At 38.7% G+C, this 13,479-nt stretch overlaps 1 protein-coding gene across 3 annotated transcripts in view; it reads left to right on the top strand.

The window, feature by feature from the left end:
• n4bp3 (NEDD4 binding protein 3) overlaps positions 1 to 11,928 on the top strand; it is a 32,221-nt gene extending 20,293 nt beyond the window's left edge. For 2 of the 3 annotated variants that reach the window (XM_079839498.1, XM_079839499.1), the window contains exons 2-5: positions 4,880 to 5,323; positions 6,573 to 7,175; positions 8,111 to 8,374; positions 10,089 to 11,928. In XM_079839498.1, coding sequence (XP_079695624.1) covers positions 4,913 to 5,323; positions 6,573 to 7,175; positions 8,111 to 8,374; positions 10,089 to 10,661 — 1,851 coding nt within the window. In that variant the 5' untranslated portion in view covers positions 4,880 to 4,912 and the 3' untranslated portion in view covers positions 10,662 to 11,928. The remainder of the gene's footprint in view (positions 1 to 4,879; positions 5,324 to 6,572; positions 7,176 to 8,110; positions 8,375 to 10,088) is intronic. The other variant, XR_013818213.1, reaches the window with a different exon arrangement.
• Positions 11,929 to 13,479: the final 1,551 nt, after the last annotated feature.

Raw genomic sequence — 13,479 nt, 5'->3', positions numbered from 1 at the left:
AGTATAGTCACCTATATCTCTAAGTTTCCACATTAGAATAGCCTACTTATATCCATCCTGTCAATCATAAACTAAAGTGGCACTCCAAGTCATGGCATATTTATAATCGGTGCATGCGCAGACGCTGGTCTTGTGCAGTAAGTGTTGTAGTTAGCTGAGTGCTGTGATGGCATAAAACAGAGGAGATCTCAGCCACATCTCATGCATAAAAACATGAGGTGCCTTTTTGATCTCTCTATGGGTAAAAACCTAAACTTAAGTGCCACTCTTTTTTTGCCTCTTCTCTAACTATTTGCATAATCACTCGAGTAGCATAAAGCTGAATTTGGTAAATGGTCATTTTGTTGATATAAGGAAGATCCTGGAGGGGATGCTGTGCTTAACTGTCTGGGTTTTGTGAGTAGTGTAATGGCATCTGGTGAAGCTGTTAATGCATTGATTGTTTTAAAATCAAGCAGTATTTTGTGTACACTTGTTTATCAAAGAATATATCTTCAGATAAGTATTTGTCTTTCTCAATTGGCAGTATAAACTAAATTAAGTAAGATTCACCAAAATTAAGTGATATTTGTGTCTCCTTTTTAAGCTGTGGTATTGAAATTGGCATAGAGGATTGTGAATTTTCACTAAGATTTTGCTGTCATAACTACCTGTTTTTGTGTCATGGCTAGTAAAAAATATTTTTGGCCGGTAAATTTTCTTAAGGCAGGTGTGGCAAAAAGTTAGTTTTAGGCCCTGTGTATAGGTACTATATTTGGTTTGAAACTTACTTTGCGTTTCATGTAGTATGAATGTGTGTGACTGAAATTCGGATGTACTACATCTGCCACGTTGTCATTGTCATGTGACCTATAGTGTCACTTCCATTCATAAATACCCTCCCGTTGCCTAATGGGATAATAAAGTGAACATCGAATGTGCACTTCAGAATCTCACGGCAATAGGTCATCCAGGTACTTTTCGACTACTGTGAAAACTAGGGGTGTAACGGTACACGAAACGGTTCCGAACCGTTTCGGAACTGGGCTCTCAGTTCGGTGCGCGTGTGTACCGAACGGTTCCGAAAGCAATCTTTAACAGTTAAGAGTTGGCTTGTTTTATGCGCGGAACACACTTCAATCCTAGTTCACACTCGAACATATGAGTATTCAGTCCATTTTATCACGAAATTCAAACGATAAATGCCGTTTTGACGCTCTATAATGTGACGACTGATCACTGTATAGGCGCGTCAATTCAAGCGCGCGCGCGAGTGAACGCGATTATCTCTTCCAGAAGAATAAACATGAATTCATATCTTAAGGTATGTTGAGGATAACACTTACTGAAACGTATCATATGTCGTGTAATCGCTCAATCAGTGTTTCAATCGCGGAGAGTCAGAAGTCATTCAGTGTCCACAGCTGTTAATTCTAGAGAAATCAACTCTTTCACTAAATGTATATGCACATTAGCCTATATAAATATATATATTGATTCTACTTAACCTGTTAGTGATGTCTTGCTTATTTAATGCTATGTTTATATAAATCTGTCATGAAAATGACAGTCACTAAGATTATATTTCAACAACGAATTGGAGAAAAAACATAATTTTATGAGATTTAGGAGTTAATGCAAAAACTGCCTGAAGTTTACATGTTTGCACACAATGTGTTATTTGAGTGTTGATTATTATATCTAAACATGAATATCAGCTGAATATAGGCTAATAGTTTGGGCTCTTGTTAATCTTTAATATTATAGTAATAATGTGCAAGTAAGGGCTCCCTATATAGTTTACAGCATTATCTTTAAGAAACTTTTAGTTATAATTTAATTCATTTAAGGACACACAATTTTTTCAGTAAACCAGTGTTTAATAAAAAATAAATAAAAAGCTATTTTTTAAAACTGCTGTACCGAATCCGTACCAAATCGTGACTTCAAAACCGAGGTACGTACCGAACCGTCAGTTTTGTGTACCGTTACACCCCTAGTGAAAACTGAATTCCGACTATTACGATTAGATACTACTCGGCTCACATTCTGTTTTTCGCCAACTATATAGTATGAAAGTAGGCATATTCAGTCATAGCATGTGAGCTTCAAAAAACAGTTTACACTGGCTACTTCATGGGCATGAGTATTCTCCAGCAGGAGGGTGTGTATTATCTTATAAAGTGAACGTATCAAAAAAAAAAAAAAAAAACGTTTAAGGGTCAGAAAGAGGGTGGAAAAGTTCATTAGAGTGTTTAACAAATAACACAGTGTTTAACAGTGTTTAACTTTACTAACATTACAATTTGGCTTCAGGAAATACAAATCAGGTCATAAAAAAATGTATAGCATGACTCCTTTAATGCTAGATTCATCGCCATAGGGGGGAGGTCACAGTGAGTAAATGTTTGCTTTGAGCGAGATGCACTAGACAAAAAGGAAACTCTCAGAGACGCTCTTAACGTGACCCAGAGGTGCTGAGTAGCGGTCTGGCAAAGTGTTGGAATATTTTAGGCCTTCAAACAGATCCATTTCCCTGTATCAGCTTCACTGCAAGTCAGAATTATAGGCCTAAGTGTTGTTCACAGAAGGTCATTATATTATTTATGTCTTTTTCCGAGGAAACTGGCTGTTTTTCAGTCTTTTTATTATTAGTTACAGAAATGAGCCCTACATGCATATGAGAAAGTGAGAGAGTATATTCACACCGGATCTGCCTGTAGAGGAGTGTATACAAACGCAGAAACATTTGAGGTCATTATATTTTGTCTTTACAACTGTTTCAGGGCCAATTGCCTACTTTTATAGGAATGAGAGAGAAGGTCGTTGAAGTGAAATCAATACGGCCTCTTAATGAGGTGCTCTGGAAAGAGAAAATTGATTGAGAGAGAGAGAGTTTGAGAGAAACAAAGAGAAAGCAAGAGGATGGCACTACTAAACAGATACGGTGGGGAGAACAAGTATTTGATACACTGCCGATTTTGCAGGTTTTCCTACTTACAAAGCATGTAGAGGTCTGTAATTTTTATCATAGTTACTCTTCAACTTTGAGAGACGAAATCTAAGAATACAGAAAATTACATTGTATGATTTTTAAATAATTAATTTGCATTTTATTGCATAACATAAGTATTTGATCACCTACCAACCAGTAAGAATTCCGGCTCTCACAAGACAGCTTAAGAAGCCCTCCTGTTCTCCACTCATTACCTGTATTAACTGCACCTGTTTGAACTCGTTACCTGTATAAAAGACACCTGTCCACACACTCAATCAAACAGACTCCAACCTCGCCACAATGGCCAAGACCAGAGAGCTGTGTAAGGACATCAGGGATAAAATTGTAGACCTGCGCAAGGCTGGGATGGGCTACAGAACAATTGGCGAGCAGCTGGGTGAGAAGGCAACAACTGTTGGTGCAATTATTAGAAATGGCAGTCAAAGTACACAGAAGATGACAGTCAATCTCCCTCGTTCTGGGGCACCATGCAAGATCTCACCTCGTGGGGCATCGGTGATCATGAGGAAGGTGAGGGATCAGCCCAGAACTACACGGCAGGACCTGGTCAATGACCAGGACGACTGCACCGTATCGAGGGGAGGATGGATGGGGCCATGTATAGCAAGTTCTTGGCCAACAACCTCCTTCCCTTAGTAAGATCATTGAAGATCGGTCGTGGCTGGGTCTTCCAGCATGACAATGACCCGAAACACACAGCCTAAGGAGTGGCTCCGTAAGAAGCATCTCAAGGTCCTGGAGTTGCCTAGCCAGTCTCCAGACCTGAACCCAATTGAAAATCTTTGGAGGGAGCTGAAAGTCCGTATTTCCCACCGACAGCCCCGAAACCTGAAGGATCTGGAGATGGTCTGTATGGAGGAGTGGGCCAAAATCCCTGCTGCAGTGTGTGCAAACCTGGTCAAGATTTACAGGAAACGTATGATCTCTGAAATCATACAATGTGATTTTCTGGATTTTTGTTTTAGATTCCATCGCTCACAGTTGAAGAGTACCTATGATAAATATTACAGACTTCTACATGCTTTGTAAGAGGGCAAACCTGCAAAATCGTCAGTGTATCAAATACTTGTTCTCCCCACTGTATATTGAAACCCCGCTATAGGCCGTTCGGAAGCAGGGCAGCACTGAGTGAGTAAGTGGATCAACCTCACTTTGAGAGAGTTTTTCTTAGTAGGGAAAGATTAGTGATTACCAGAGGACATTGATTAATGCAACAGTATGGCAGTGTAAATTAAAAAGTGGGTTTTTTTGCGTTGCAAAAGCATCTGCCCTCATTTTCAGTGTATTCGGCTCATGGGATGATTCCCAGCTTGTATCATCTCAGTTATATAACAGACTTGTGAACTTCTGTGTGTACAGTAGTTTACATTTCTAAGAGCAGATGCTTTTGACCCATTTTCTTGTTAGACTACATAAATGAACAAGTGCTTATGGTTGGCTGACATTTGAAACAGTGATTGAAGAATGCATTTTTTATGAAACACAAACCAAGATAAATATTTCTTAAAATAATGCTGCCTTCATGTACTATTGGAATTACCATAAATACTATTTTCCTTGGTAAAAAAATTGGACAAGTTAAAATTTGAATGCGATGAATGCGTAATCACAACTTCAGAAGTGGGAAGTAGGAAATTTCCGATAGCACGTGAAGGCAGCATAACAAATCCATGTTCATGTCCATTTGTGTAATCGAAGTTGTAATTAATTATTTATCTTAGTTTAAGTAGAACCAGTAAGTTCAATTTGAAATTCACCCAACTGTTAAGTGGAATATTCTTAATTCAAAATGGATATATATCATAATATTCTGCAGAAGGATTTAGGTTTCATATTTGATCCTCTGAAGGGTTTTTCATTTTTTCTCTTCCTTCAATTTAGAGATCCCAGTGGAGCCATTTGAACTTGTAACCAATGGCAACAGTCCAGTCCCTGTCCCTGAACCAAGATCCCAGCAAAAGCATCTGTGCCATTTATCCAACGTCCTCTTTGGCATCAGGCCGCTGCGTCATGGGAAGTGTAGGCAGCCTAATCGAGAAACCAGACGTGTCACCAACCAAGAGCAATAGAGCAGTTCCACAAGTACCAGGACGTCAGAACCACGGCCTGCTCAAGAAGGGTTTCAACCAGAGAGAGCTGCTTAACTATCTCAACATAACCAAGAAGGAAGCGAAGGGCAGCAAACACATCATCTCTGGAACATCATCCATCAAGAGAGAGCACAGGAGAGAGGAGAACGACGTCTTTGCCAAGGTCTACCACCGGGATGGAAAAGAGCTTGATTTGGGAAAGAACTCACTTCCCATAGGTGGCAAGTTTGACAAGGTAAACGACTGTGAAAGAGTTATGCTTCGCTCATGTCATGTCAGAATTACAGTAATTGCGAGTTTCCAACTAAGATCTTTGTCAAACTCAAAATTACAAGTTGGAAACTCTGACCAATAGCAGATGTTGGGAGTGTTTGGGAAACCTGGCTGAAAATAGTTATTAGTTTTGCTAGTGTGTTTAATGATGCTAGTGGTGCATAAATGATATACTTAAGCTTTATATATTTCACAAGGGGATATGGAAGTGAATTAATGTAGTATTTTTCTGTCACCAACAGTAACAAAGCACAACATAAATATGTATTGTTAAAATACATATTATAATATAAACACACAATACTTTAAAACTGTCACGCTGCATAACCAGTAAAACAAAATATTTAACCAAAAAATATATATATTTGAGACTACTAGTGAAAAATACATTTTTTACAAAAAAAATGTTTTTTAATTACAACTTAGTACACAACTGAACTGAACATGATCATACATTTATTCTAATTTTGTGTAAAAACTTCTAAATGTAGTAAAATTATGTAGTATGTTGCTGTAATCAACAAAAAAGCACACAAAAAATAAAAAAAATTATGTTTAAAAAGCATTTTTTTACATTATGGTTATATGGTCATTTGAAAAATGACCTGAATGCAGCATAAATAATTATTATTATTTCATTAAGGGGACAAAATGTGTTCAGTAGTTGTTCACCACTTAGCAGGAAAGTAAGGGTGAATTCATCAAAGTTATTGACTTTTTTTACCCATCAGCACTTGCTTCAGTAAGTATTCAACAAATCTCAGAAGGAGTAGGTGTTAAAAACACACTTAATGACTGGATGAAAACAAGATGAATAGGTTACTTGTGTAGTTTTAAAGCCTGTCAATGAAATGCAAAATTGTGACAGTGTTTCAAGTCCAGCTCCATAAGGCAATATTTCTTCCTGAGGCAAGTGTAATTTATTGATAGGTGGGCTACTCCCCCCAGTCGCAAACAGAAATAAATCATATAAACTGTTCGGGCCGGCAGCGTGTAGACTAACTGACTGGCTAAATTTATCTCTGTAATCAAATATGGTCCCCCTCAGGTGACGTTATTGAGCAGGAAACTCAGCGAGACTGAAGAAATATGGAAGTAAAAGTGGCCTACATTAAATTACTTTATGTTGTTTGGCATGGCTCCAGTATTAAAGTGTAGAGCTATTCTCCTGATGCACATGCTGCAATTGAATTATCCTTGTCATTTCACAGCCACGTTTCAGGCCTTCCGCCTTCAAACCGGTCACCCCGAAAAACTTCAGTTCCATGCAGAACCTCTACCCCTCCAAGTCAGAGGAGCTAGAGAATGGCTTAACCAACGGCATGCATCCATCCTACGCCAAAGCAGCGCCCAAATCGCTGTCCACCTCATCCTCGTCCTCCTCCCCTTCACGGCCAGGCACGAGAACCAGCAAAGGCATGCTAGCAGCAGCCCGGGGCCTCAGCCAGGAAGAGGAGAACACATCAGACTCAGGGCACAACTCCATGAACAGCCTGCCGCCCTATCGGCCGCCGTTCCGCCCTCACTTGGGACAAATCAGCGCCTCTATGGGGCACATCAACCATATCGGCTCACTGGATCGCACCTCGATGGGCTCCAAGGGAGCCGCTTCCACAGTCACAGATGTGTCCTGTCAGAGTATGGCTACGCTGAACCGCCTGCAGTGCTATGGAAGCGAGGCCCCGCCTCCCTACGAGCTGTCACACTCTCTGGAGGATGTGGTGAGAGACCTGGAGGAACGTCTGCTGGAAAAGGAGCATGAGCTACGTCAGATGAGGAGGAACTTGGATGAGAGCGAAGATGCCATTGCACAGGTCAGCATCTACAAGAACACATAATCGATTAAACATACACTATCGCTCAAAAGTTGAGGTCGGTAAGAAGTTTTCGAAAGAAGTCTCTTATGCTTACCAAAGGCTGCATCAAAAATAAAGTAAAAACAATAATAATGTAATTATTACAAATGTGGAAGTGTAATTTATTCATGTGATGCAAAGCTGAATGTTCAACATCATTACTCCAGCTTTAAGGGTCACATGATCCTTCAAAAATCATTCTAATATGCTAATTTGCTGCTCAAGAAACATTGCTTATGATTAACAATGTTGAAAACAGTCGTGCTGCTTAATATTTTTGTTGAAACTGTGGTACACTTTTTTCAGGATTCTTTAATTAATAGAAAGCTCAAAAGATCAGCATTTATTTAAAATGGAAAATATTCTAAACATTAAATGTATTTTATATTTCAAATTTTTTTATGAAGGGTAGTGTACTGTATTTAAAAGGGATATATATATATATATACACACACACACACATTTATGTATTTTTATATTTTTTCGGTATTCTTATAATGTTAGTAAAGTTTTTAACATTGTTTCATAGTGGTGAAAACAATGTTTTAATTAGTAATATAGTTTTCCTATGTCCATTTCCCACCTTCTGTCTGACCCTTAGAATTAGTCTAATGTCAAATGAGCAACAGCACTCTGGGCTGCGAGATTCAATATAGTTTTTAACTGAGAGATTTAGATTTTATTCAAAAAATATATATAATTCTTACAAAATGATGCATTTAAATCATCTTAAACATAGACCTTAATACTACAACTAAAAAAAATACACAACAACAAAAGCCCTGTAAACACTGAAAAACAGTCTAACTAACAATCATAGAATGTACACAAATTGAAATTAAAGCAGAAATAAAAACGATAAAATTCAATAATGTGTTTGTGTGCTCCTATAGGTTTTTGAAGGGAAGCAGCGACTCTGGGAGAAGGAAGTGACAGAACTAAAACACCTGTACACCGCCAAACTGCGGCAGGTATCCCAGCAGTCCCAGCGTTCCCAACGAAACCTGCAGCTGCAGCTGTATAAGGTACAGCAGGAACGAAACCGGCTACAGGAGGAGCTGGATTCTGTCAGACTGGAGTGCCAGACTCTGAAAAGTCAAAGCTCAGTGGAACAAAGCCAGAACAGTAATCCCCAGCTGGAAGAGACCCAATGGGAGGTATGCATTAAGTCAGAGCTATCTCTTCAGAGCTTTGGGGATTTCAGAAAATTGTGGAGGAGATAAGAGAAAAAGGTAGCCTTTAGTTGGATGATAAATGTGGGCACGCATCATATATTGCTTGTTAGTTTGTTCACGCCGACCATACTGTAAATCTAATTCAGATATTTAGGGCTGACTGTTCACACTGTCATATTTCAAGCAATCAGAGCTGTTTGTTCAAACAGTGTAGCCAATATCTGATATATCAGTTGCCATAGTAATGACTTAAGACATAAAAAGAAAAATGTCGATGCCATTGTAGAGACAGAGAGAATGACAAATGTTAGAAACTTTGTGTCTGAGATTGTATGGGAATCTCATCAGAGAAAAAAAAACGATTGAATTGTTTACAGATCACGACATATGGGGCCGTTTACACAACACCGTTTTCAACTAAAAACGTAAAACGTTTTGTGTGTTTTAGCCGTTCATTTACACAACTACAGCGTTGTGTAATGGTAACGGGTTTCAAACAAGCGGCAACCTCCCGCAGTTTCTCTTGAAGCCAATACGGAAGTGACATATACTGCAATTCATCGACTGGCCGCTAGGGACAGGCTCCAAAAGGGAGCAGAATCTCATTGAGCCCCATGTTAAAATGCCCAACTTTACAGCAAATTAAAACATGTTTACTGCCTGGTACAAATTGTGTTTTTTGTCTATACGACTAATTTTGCCCTTCATGACAACTGTGAGGGGGGTGAATTTTTTTATAACTCATTCGTTTACATTATATAAAGCCTTAAAGTTCTGCATAATTAAGGGCGTGGCCACTTTGAGTGACAGGTGGATAGCCATTTATCTGCTGTTTGTTAGTCATCGAGTCACCTCAGCTCCGCCCACGTCCCGCCTTTTTGCCCATTTTCTGTTATCTGGGAGTGACACACGATGACGCGCTGCCAAGATGGCAACGGCCAGCTCGTCCCTACTTTGCGCTTCAGAACGGCTCATCAGAATCCTATGGGTGACGTCACGGACACTACGTCCATATTTTTTTACAGTCTATGGTTTCAAAGTACAACTTTTTGAAAACAATTATTATCTCTGTGTAAACTACAAAAACTGTGACGTCAAAACTGTGAAAACTGTGACGTTATTCGCTTTCGTATTACGTGTTCAGTCTATAGATGAGTAGTGTTTCTTCACAAAATGACATCACTAACTACCAGCCTGGCATGATTAATACAATGTTTAAAGTTGTTTTCGCGGATCAATGTGAACGGGGATCGTTTTGACAATGGTGTCGTCTGTACGCAAAAAAAATTCCATTTCCCATTTTTAATACATCGTTGCCGTGTAAACATACCCATAGTTAATCATCACATTAAAAAACCTTATCATGGATTGACTGATAAAAACTACTTGAAATCTGATCTGACCGTTTAGAATGAAATGCATTTCCAAAATGTTGACTTTAATCAGATTTCAAACCACATAACTACATATGTATTGTGGGTCGATCCGATTTCAGTTCAGTTTAGCTGTTCAGACTACAAGAAACTTAAGGGAGTGACAGAAAGGCTGTTTTTTCTGGACAAACCCCTAATAAGCTTAGCATTATTCAAAGGATAGTAGCTTTCACTGACAGCCTCTTATGAACAATATTCTCAAATCATATTTTGACTATGTATATTATATTAGTAAAAATGACTAAATTGTACTGATTTAATAGGTCTGCCAAAAATCGGGAGAAATATCTTTACTGAAGAAACAGTTCCGGGACTCTCAAGCAGAGGTCACTCAGAAGCTGAGCGAAATCTTCCTCTTAAAGACTCAGCTGCACGAGGCGCGCAATCAGATGCGGAGCAAGGACAGCCAAATCGACACGCTACAGATGGCCCTACAGGGTGCAAGGCGGAAATGCCCCTTGCCAGCTTTCGAGGACACTCGAGTGGATGCGGGTGAGACTGGAGGAGCCAGTGCCACGGAGGAGCGTCTCAGAGCTGAACTGTTGCTGGAAAGGCGCCAGAATGAGGCGCAGACTTCAGCTTTTGAAAATGAGAGAAGCACATGGCAGAACGAGAAGGAGAAGGTAATACGCTACCAGAAGGAACTGCAGGCTAGCTACCTGGAGATGTACCACAAGAATGAGGCCTTAGAGAAAGAACTGGCTATGCTGAGAGGGGGCAGGCCCAGAGTGGAAGAAGAGGGAGCAGGGGGCGGAGATGAGGGCGGGGCTTTACATGGATCAAAGCCGCCCACTGGTCTGCCCTGGATAGAGAGGATCGAGTCCTCTGAAATTTGACTTTGCAAATGTTCTTCAGCATCAGAGATTAGATTGACAACAACGGCTCTGTATCCTAAGCCAAGTTTCACTTCTGAGACAATGAATAAACTATAAATAAATAATCTATAATATACAAGTTTGACCAAAAATTTTACCAAATAGAGGAGCAAGCTGAATATTATATTTCACAGAAGGATTTAAAGGAATTTTGTTGGAAAATCAGAATCATCAAAACGAATCGTTTTGCAAAAATTAAATAATAAATGATCTCAGATTTTATTTTAAGCACAATATTTGTTTTCAGATCCTAAATCAGTTACAATGGTTTAATTAAAAACCCATAGATGCTTTAAATTAACTTGACTTATTTCATTGATTCTATGTTTTGTGCTTTAGGTACCGGATAATACAAGACATCATATTATTTTTTATGCTGCCATTCTTCAAAGACTGAGATCAGAAGTGTACATTCCCAAAAACGCATGTTGCACTTTAAAAGCACACAATAGGAGTTGTCCTTTGCATTAGAACAAATGTCAACAGCTGATCCATATAGAAGCATTTCTGCTACTATGTGTATTGATGTGTACTGATGGGCTTTTCTGTTCTTTTGACCTAAGATGTTTATATGCATGAATGTGAAACGAAAATTCTGGAAAGTTTGATGCCGTTATTGTGTGCACAGGACTGTCGAAAAGTCTTAATTGGTCGTAATGGTAACGTTAGATCCTACGTTATTATATATTCACATAGCAAAATACTGTGACTTGTTAAAAAACTACTGAATTTCATCTTCTATTTCATGTATTAATTGTATAGATTTGTACTATAGGCCTACATGTATGGTGTTCTTTACCTCAAAGTTGCATAAACCATTTCCTTTAAATTGACTGAAGATGATTTCCCCCTTGTTCTGTAAAAAAGTTCTAAAATGTGTCTTCCAGTTAGTGTAAAATAAAAGTTTAAAATGTGTCTTCCAATTAGTAGTTTACTTCACATCCACAATATTTTATTATGTTAATAAAAGTATTGTCTTATCTAACCTTAATCAGTGTTTTCATTGGCCTGCCCTGGACTCCAGGAACAGACGGAAACTGCAGAATATGCAGAAAAAAAACCCTGCATTATTCGAATGGGCCAGGACTCTAGGCCAATGAAAGCATTTATTTTACTTTTATAATCTGATTTTGGGGTAAATATGTGAAAGTATGTGCATTAAAGTGCATTAAAAATGGTTAGTTCCAGTCCTTGATTTATTCGCCATTAAACACAGCTATGAAGCTTCACCCAATGGTTCTGTGTATCACTACACAACACCCTTAGAAACCACTCTTAGCCAAGTAAACATATGTTTGTCCTCATTGATATTGTTCATTGAAGCTTAGGCTACTGTATTAGAGAGAGAGAGAGAGAGAGAGAGAGAGAGAGAGAGAGAGAGAGAGAGAGAGAGAGAGAGAGAGAGAGAGAGAGAGAGAGAGAGAGAGAGAATTATCTGCTTTTAGATATAGCGTCAGTCCTATGTTCATAATAAAAAAATCAGTTTGAATGCCCAACAGTTAAGGGGTTTTCCGTGTCCTGACACTGACAACGCTACTCAAAGCATTTGTCAGTTGTGTCTTGTTCCGTGTTCACAACAAGTTTCTGTCCTTTCAATATAAAAGTCTTTGCTACTGACTGACTCACTCAACTCATAAAGACAATCTTTGTTGCCATCTAATGGCGTAATAATGTAACTTCTAATGCTGTTCACGGTCAGGGACTATTTTTTCCAGCGGAAGGAAGGCTTTAGCGATTTTACTTCATGAAAGTTGCATTGATACATGATTTTTGGCTTTAATATTTGTATGGTGTGCCTAACAACGCCCTTCAGCCATGACTTATTGACAATACAGCACAGCCTCTCGTACCTTATTGCTTACACAAACAGCTTTGGTGAAAAAAAGTTCAGCGAATCCATGCGGCCCTGCTCCTAAAAGTTTCTCAGAGGAAGAATGTGACTCCACAAGCCCCTGCACACCTGCACATCAGATCCAGCTTTACTGAAAAGAATTTTGTGCTTCATAGATCAGAATGGGCCATTGTCACTCAGACAATAAGGAGTCTATTCTGTCTTCAGGTAGAGACTTAAGTTGCTCCTTCAGAAGTTTCTCACTAGTATTAAAAGTTTGAGAAAAGCAACAGATGTTAGATGCCTAACGTGTGTAAAACAAATTTACAATTTAAACTAGCCTTTGATAAAACATGGAACTTGTTTTCAAAAAAAAAGGGAAAAAATACTGTTTTATCTTATCTATATTCATAGCTTTTACCCCTAGGGTTCATTATCTAGTTAAGCTCTCTTTTTTTATTCACCATGACCGGATTTATAAACCACTGCTGAAAGGCGAAAACCTGTAAAGGTTTTTTTTATATATAAAGGTTTGTGAGACTTAAAGGGTTAGTTCACCCAAAAATGAAAATAATGTAATTTATTACTCACCCTCATGCCGTTCCACACCGTTCATCTTCGGAACACAAATGAGGATATTTTTGTTGAAATACGAAAGGCTCAGTGAGGCCTGCATAGGCATCAATGTAATGTACACTCTCAAGATCCATGAATGTACTAAAAACATATTTAAATCAGTCCATGTGAGTACAGTGGTATAATATTAATACTATAAAGCGACGAGAATATTTTTCGTGTGCCAAAAAAACTAAATAAAGACTTATAATGATAACCGATTTCAAAACACTGCTTCCTGAAGCCTCGTAGCGGAAACGAATCAGAGAGTCGAATCCTGATTTGGATCGCGTGTCAAACCGCCAAACTGCTGAAATCATGTGACTTTGGCAC

The sequence above is a fragment of the Gobio gobio genome, assembly GCF_949357685.1.
Source record: "Gobio gobio genome assembly, chromosome: 16".
Lineage (NCBI taxonomy): Eukaryota > Metazoa > Chordata > Actinopteri > Cypriniformes > Gobionidae > Gobio > Gobio gobio.
Note: the sequence above shows the minus strand (reverse complement) of the source record. Positions and strands in the feature narration are given on the sequence as shown.